Source organism: Cupressus sempervirens, chromosome 5 (assembly GCF_028749045.1).
Source record: "Cupressus sempervirens isolate cs-2001-9-10 chromosome 5, ASM2874904v1, whole genome shotgun sequence".
Taxonomy (NCBI): domain Eukaryota; kingdom Viridiplantae; phylum Streptophyta; class Pinopsida; order Cupressales; family Cupressaceae; genus Cupressus; species Cupressus sempervirens.
The window spans coordinates 782,778,459-782,786,397 of record NC_143122.1 but is presented as its reverse complement, the minus strand read 5'-3'; the positions used below and the strand labels follow the sequence as shown (position 1 = coordinate 782,786,397).

Sequence of the window (7,939 nt, the reverse complement as noted above, 5' to 3'; positions counted from 1 at the left end):
ACTCTCAAGAAGAAGGAATAGACTATGAAGAGACTTTTGCTCCTGTTGTGAGATTGGAAGGTGTTAGGACCTTATTTGCATATGCTACACACAAAGGATTTAAGGTATATTAGATGGATGTCAAATCAACATTTCTCAATGGTATTCTTGATGAAGAAGTCTACATTGAGCAACCTAAAGGTTTTGTTGATCTAGAAAAGAAGGACATGATTTGCAAGTTACACAAAGCGTTGTATGGTCTAAAACAAGCCCCTAAACCATGGTATGAAATATTGAATAACTATCTTATTCAGATTGGTTTTCATAGAACTAATGATAACAGTAGCTTGCATATCAAGGAAGGACCAAATAACAAGATTTTTTTGGTAGAAATATTTGTGGATGATACTTTTTTTATAGGGAATAATGATCTATGAAAAGAGTTTTTAGAGAAAAAAAACAAGGAATTTGAGATGTTAATGTTTGGTGAAATTTAATTCTTTGTTTGTCTTCAAATTCAGGAAAGCAAGAATGGTATGTACATCACTCAATCTAAATATATCAAGAAGATACTCAAGAAGTTTGGTATGGAAGATTGTAAAGTAGTTGGAACTCCCATGTGTACTAGACTAAAGCTTACCAAGGATGATGAATCAAAGGAGGTAGACCAGACCTTATATAGATCAATGATTGGAAAGTTGCAATATGAAGTTCGTACAAGGTTAGATACTGCTCTTGCAATTGGTACTATAGTAAGATTTTCAGTAAAACTAAGAGAAAATCACATGATGGCAATCAAAAGGATCTTGAGATACTTGAAAGGCACTAAAGATTATGGTTTGTGGTAAAAACTTGGAGGAAATCTGGACTTGAAAGTGTTTACTGATGTTGATTCGAAAGGAAACATTGATGACATGAGGAGTAAAAGTGCTGGAGCATTCTTTCTTGGAAAGAGGCTTGTTTCTTAGACAAGTAAAAAGCAAAATTATACATCCTAATCTATAGCAGAAGCATATTATGTTGCAGAAACAATAAACTATTCTAATATTGTTTGGTTCAAACAATTATTGGACGACATGAAGGTGGAGATCAAAGAACCAGTTCTTATGTTTTATGATAATACAAGTGCAATAAACATATCCAAGAACCCAGTGATGCATTCAAAAACCAAGCACATTACAATAAAGCATCACTTTGTTAGAGAATTGATGTAGGATAAGGAGATCAGCTTGGAATATGTCCATACAAAGGATCAAATTGCTAACATATTCACCAAGCCATTACCTAAGGATGCATTCTTGTATCTAAGAGGTAAGGTAGGGGTAATTCCCCTATCTCAATCTCACTAAAATAAAGTTTTAGTGATGCATCAATAGGAACCAAGTTGAATATCTTTCAGTTGATGTAATAGAGTCATGGGAACATTGCATATGAATCAATACTCAAGGTACATTGTTAGTCAATTGGTATGTGTTCTCTTTGGCATGTGTTGTCAAAGAGGGAGAGTGTACTATCATATCTTTCTAAAATTTGAAGTTGTTTGTGGAGAGTTTGTTGTTTAGAAAAGAAGCTCTGTAATTCCTTCACAAAGGAGATTACTGCATTAGAGAAGTTTGTGGCACAAAATCTAAGAGGGAGAAATGTTCTGTCAGTAAAAGACTTATTTTAAAATTTCATCTGCTATGACATGTTGTGTTGCCATCAATGCCAAAAAGGGAGATTTTTAGATACAATTGTTCAATTATGTGTTGTCTTTGATGTTAAACAAATGTCATATCAATTATCAGATAGAGTCTATTGAGCTCAACTAGTCAGCAAAGAAAACTATAGAGTATACCGAGCTTAGTTAGTCAACACAGTAAATTCCAAAGCCTATCGAGCATTCCTGAAAGTTACTCTGTGGAAAAAGTTCTTACCAAGCTCACTCGAGCATCAAACGATTTTGTGGTAGAAGTCAGTGTTAACCAAGCTCACAAGGTTAATGAAGGAAAGTAAGTGATTACCAAGTTCACTTGGTCTCCAATGGATTTTTCAGAGTTCGTAGTGTTCACCAAGCTTCAATTGGTTAACACTGGAAATCATTTTTGGAGTAGTGTTTGTCGAGCAAGGTTGGCCAATGAAGGATTTCATTATTTTGGGAAATAAAGTTTAATTGTTTAATGTAATGATTGTATTCGACTGATGTAATGATTATTCATAATTGTAACTTGTAAATGAGATGACTTGAAAATTTGTAAGGTATAAATAAGAGGTCAAGTTATGAATTCTAAAGTGTAATGAGTGAGCATGCAAGTGTGTTGATTATGGGTGTTGATTATGTGAAGAAGAAAATGTGAGAAAATTTTGAAGAAGGATCAGATATCCTTGAGGAGTAGCAAATTTGTATTTGATTATAGAGGATCTAGTGAAGAAGAACTAAGATCAGTATCAATAATTCAATTACATCTCATTCAAGTCAACTCATTGTTACTTTCTCACCATTGTAGCATTGATTTCTAAATCTCTTAATTCTAATAGCCATTTTGTAAATCCTCTAGCAAGGTGATAGTTCTATTGAATTGTTCAAAAGTCCTCTAGCAAGGTGACTCCTAGTAGGGTGATTAAATCCTTTAACAAGGTCACACCTAATAGTTTGTTTTGTAACCTTTAATAGGGTTGGCTCCTGATAGGGTTCACTTTAGAAGAGTGAAAATTAGTAGCTAGTTACTTGGTAGTTTTTCTCATATTGGATTTCCACGTTAAATCTAGTGTCTCATGTGTTCATGTTATTTTCTTTATGGTTGCATTTTAATTAGTATGAATGTTTAAGTTATGTTAAAGATAACACACATTGCATCTATCGAGTTACAACATTTTCTTGTGTGGCTATCGAGTGACAGTAGTAACTAGATTTATAAGACATCTAAGAGATCTGTGGATTTGTATTTGTGATAACTAATTCAGCCCCCTCCCCCCCCCCCCCCCCCCCCCCCCCCCCTCCCTCTCAGTTACTCCATCTATATTTCCAAGACAAAGGACAAGCATCATACATAATTAAAAATTAGGAAATGTTGCATGATTTTTTTCTAATGAGATTATAATGTTTTTTAAGAAACAAAAAATAAATTGATCAAATATTTTTGACAAGTCATAATATAGAAGTTTTTATCTATTCAAAAGATTACGAAAGCTTATCATGTATAAAATGATGTAATTTTGGACATGAATAAGAAGTCCCTACCTAGTCCATTGATGCAACACTGTAGAAAATATAAGGGTATAACCCTTATTAACATTATTACAAGATTTAAGAATATCAATAAGGATCTTATTCATAATAATGAGAAATTCATCAAAACATCATAGTTGTATTGATGAATAGTTCAATTTTGGGGCCTAGCATTCATTTTTTTAGCTACTATCTGATAGTTTTGTGGGAATGTTCACATTTTTTATATTAGGTCATAGATGATTGTTGTTTAACACTATTTATGTATCTATTTTTTTTACTTTGGGATTTGCTCCCTAGAAAATCAATTTTTCCATTTTACTAAAAATACAAAGATACGGCTTATATGTTTATAACTAATGAGGAAATACAAAAAAATAGATATATAGAAATAAGTGCATGATAAATACATAAAACAACTAGTATTGAATTCAAACTATAATTAGAACATGAATAAAGCTCAATCCATACATAAGATGTGTATCATTGATATCATAGGAATGATCGATAAATGGGAGCACAATAAGTTGTGAAGATAGTGAGACAAGAATAAAATCATAAAAAATACCATATTAGTTTCCACCATAAAGATCTTCAAAGCACTAAAATTATCTAGAAAGAATGAATGAAAGATCATAGTCTACATAAATCTTATTACTTCTTTATCCAGAAACTTGGTATTTTCTAATTACAACCATAGTTTCCAGTGATGTTACATGTTTCCAAAAGATATTGTGGAAAAAATAAATTAGTTTGTAGATATCATTACTTAGACACTTATTTTCAAGTTGAAAATAAAGAAAATTCATTGTGACCAAAGCTAACAAGAATAGTGTCGCATTAAGAACCAAGTATTAATAGAGAAAGTTTGATGTGGCTAGTCTAATATTTCTTATTTATTCTATTTCAAAATATTTTAGTACTACTATTGAAAAGTGTAAGATTCATATATATATATATATAATGTAATAAATATCTATTTACATATTCAATATAATATTTTATTCTTGTATTCTTATAATTATTATTAAACCATTTTACAAATGTTATATTAACCTCTTTATCATTAAATGATATTTCTTTTATAATTGAAGTAAAATGGCTCAAACTTTAAGCTTTTTAAACTATTCCTTTTTTACTTGTATAATCCTATCTCCTTGAATAAATTTTACTATACTACTAAATAAAGTACGTTCCAATGTTCTATGATATTCCAACTGATATGCAAATTTGCTTTGCAACAAAGATGGCATGGCATAAAATTTGTATTATTTCTAGCCCAAGTCAAATAATATGATCATATGGTTTAGATTATAGTTTCTTGTTGTTTTAATTAAAACCCTTGAAAGATGCATATTATGACTTTGTTATCAATAAAATATCATCCATTTTTCATAAAACTTATATAAATTTTTGCAATACCCATTTTAACTTCATTATAAATTATGATTTAAGAAACATGTTGTTAAAATCTAATAGATAAGAACATAATACTCCAAATTATTTAAAGAATATTGTCTACAGATTCTTCCAAATTTAAGAAAATTTCTTAAAAGAAAGATTACAATATACGTAGTCACACTATTGAGAAAACTACAATCAAAAGATCTTCTAAAATCAAACCTATACTAATACCATATAATAATTACATAGTGCCGATAGGCTTGCGGGACTTAATATCCTTAAGAAATGCCAAATAATATTTATGGAAAGTGTAACATGTAACCTAACCTACTAAACTTTGGCAACGTCTATACAGCCACGAAAATGCACTTTCATACGAAGGAGAGGACTTCATCGATTTTTTAAAAAGTTAGAAGAAGCAATGTAAAAGAAGTGCATTTTCGTGGCTGTATAGCCACGGGCCTAAACTTTCACCATAGGCTATAATAAACACCTAGACTATAATAATATTTGTATGCTAGTTCGATAAAATGCAGTCGCACGGACGAGTGCCTAAACATTTCAAAGTGGACTGGCTTAAACCTCACACTAAGCTTAATTTCCAAGCTTAATTTCTAGGCTTTTAAAAGTCTGCACGATATATATATCAATAGAGATGGAGGGGCATACGAGGTTTGGCAATCGCCACCAGCGGAACTGCTTTGGGCATTGAGATTCCAAGTCCCTCATCCATGTCGATGTCAACGCCCTCTGGAAGAGACCACTCGAAGCTCTGTAGCAACCGCGCCAACGCGTACTGGACCACTACTAGTCCTAGGTACATTCCTGGACACATTCTTCTCCCTGAACCAAACGGTATCAATTCAAAGTCTTGCCCTTTCACATCAATCACTTTCCCTCCATTCAAAAACCTTTCTGGATTGAATTCCATTGGATTGCTCCACGCGCCCTGGTCCCTCTGAATTGCCCACGCATTCACTAACACTCGCGTTCCTACAGGAACATGAAATCCTCCAATACTACACTCCTCTGCGGCCTCATGGGGGACTAGAAGGGGTCCCGCTGGATAAAGCCTAAATGTTTCCTTCACAATGGCTTGCAAATAACTAAGTTCCTGCAGATCCGATTCCTCTACTGCCCTCTCCCTTCCCACATGTCTGTCGAGCTCCTCCTGAGCCTTCCGCAGAATGTCCGGGTGCTGCAACAGAGACGCCAGTGCCCATTCTATGGTCACAGATGACGTATCCGTACCTGCAGTTACCAAGTTCTGCACATTAACAATATAAATTGTCAATGACTTTATTAAAAAACAAATACATATATAAATCAGAATATCAAGTTCAACTAAAAATGGGGTCAGCGGGAAAAAGCATACGAGCGCGGTGGCTTTCACCACATCGTCATTATTGTCGGATGGAATTTCATGGTTGTCTATTGCAGAGATGAGAAGATCAATGAAATCGCGAGCCTGACCGTGCATCCCCTGATCCTCACGGTGCTCGTCGACCAATTTCTGAATAAAGGCGTCCCTTTTCTTGTGGACCTTTTTCATGGCAGATATGACACCTCGCAGGTCAAGCCACTTAAGAAACGGCAGGTAATCGCCAACCGCAAATGTACCAAATAAGAGAAACGTTTCTTCTAAAAACTTCTTCAGCTCTTGCCCTTCTTTGAAATCCTCCGAGTTATGATAGCCCGAGACTCTCCTGCCGAAGACAATGCGGACGACTATGTTGGATGTGAGATCAGACAGCCTGGATTTCATGTTTATCGGCTCTGCACAGCTCTGGAACAGGGAGCGGATTAGGGCACAAACTTCCTCTGTGCGCACGTGTTTGAATGAATCGATTCTCTTGGGAGAGAGGATCTCCACGTTGCAAAACTTTCGCAGGTTTCGCAAGAAGGAATCATACGGTAACCCCGTAAACATTTTGTAGTTGTATCCCAAATGCTTTGCTGCGGCTGTTTGTGGGCGCGAAGCCAAGGCTTTGTCATTTGCTGTAAAGCATTCTTTTGCGAGGTCTGAAGAGGAAATGACGAGGACTGAGCGAAAGCCAAGTTGAAGATGCATGATGGGTCCATAACGGTGGGACAACTGGGCTAAAATTCGGTGCATGGGTTTCTTCTTTCTCAGCAGATGAAGATGCCCAATCAGCGGCCATGATGGAGGATGCGGTGGCTTGCCATTTTTAGTCCTCGCGTAGCCTAAAATTAGTGGTGGTAGAGTTGCGAGTACGAGAGAAACAAGAATGATGGTTCCTACTGCTACATTATCGAACTCCATCATTCAGTTGTGCACTTTACTGAGGAAGCCCAGCAATAATGCTGGATTTTATAAGCATTGATTTTCCTCGTCTTTTCACGAGATTCAAACGCACGAGATTCAGGCAATAAGAAACACTTTATGAAGAACGTCAACTTACATAGTTGGTACAAGATTATCTACCCTCTATGATTGAAACGTTGAAATAAGAAACCCTTATGCGTCACAAAGAACGGCACTTCACATAGCAGGTACGATGCTTTCTATGGTCTATGTTCAAACACACGTTGTTTCTAGATATTATGCAATTGACATCTTGGATGGGAAAGCGATTATTTGAGAGATTTTGTTGAAAAGTTAAAACAAGTCTCTTCATTTATACAAAATAAATCTACTTAACGTTTCATTATGAACTAGGGAGGTAATAATTTAATCTAATTATCTTTTATTCAATATCTTTGCTTATTAGTAAAGTATGTAAAATACAGATGTCATTCAACCTATACACTTCAAAAAATAAAATGTCAATGATAACTTGTAATGACATTCAACTTTTAAGAAATATGAAAGTGTATTATTATTTTTTAATGACAATTTCTTCAAGCAACAATGGACAAATTGTCATGATATATAAAAATTTATTATCTCTAAAAGAAAAGGGAAAAAATATAATTTGTTATATATATTACACAATGATAATAATATGTTTTTATTAGATATTATCAAATAAGTTAGTATAGAGCCTATATATTTTGTCTACTTGTTTGTGGAAGATTAATCATAGTATCGAAAGTGTGTGTCTTAAGAAAAGTTTCCATGCTTTTTTTAATCTTGTCCCCATGTTAAAAATACATAAATGACATTTTGTTTAAAATGCTAGGGTTAGGGCCTTTACTTAGTCTTAAAGAAGGTTCATTTTGTATAACATTGACATACATGTACCTATCACCATTAGATTAAATGATAAGAAGAAGTTTGAGAGTTTGTTGCATGATGGTGTGCTAAGGGTGGTCCAATGGGAAATTTCTTATAAGAACACTTGGGAAAAATTCTTAGAAGATTGAACAAAATTTGCAGCTGTCTTG

General features: G+C 34.2%; 1 protein-coding gene across 1 annotated transcript; it reads right to left on the bottom strand.

The window, feature by feature from the left end:
- Window positions 1-4,687: 4,687 nt before the first annotated feature.
- LOC149558277 (xanthotoxin 5-hydroxylase CYP82C4-like) lies at window positions 4,688-6,967 on the bottom strand. The gene is made up of 2 exons (XM_089786113.1): window positions 5,967-6,967; window positions 4,688-5,858 (listed from the first exon to the last, which is right to left on the bottom strand). The coding sequence occupies exons 1-2, from the start codon at window positions 6,876-6,878 to the stop codon at window positions 5,238-5,240; spliced, it is 1,533 nt and encodes a 510-aa protein (XP_089642239.1). The 5' UTR covers window positions 6,879-6,967; the 3' UTR covers window positions 4,688-5,237.
- Between the last annotated feature and the right edge of the window lie 972 nt (window positions 6,968-7,939).

What these genes read in the sequence shown, in the direction of transcription:
- LOC149558277 (XM_089786113.1), bottom strand. Translation starts at nt 6,878, where the DNA reads ATGATGGAGTTCGATAATGTAGCAGTAGGAACCATCATTCTTGTTTCT. An exon ending in TGGTGAAAGCCACCGCGCTC is followed by an intron (nt 5,859 to 5,966) that starts GTATGCTTTTTC and finishes GTTAATGTGCAG; the next exon opens with AACTTGGTAACTGCAGGTAC.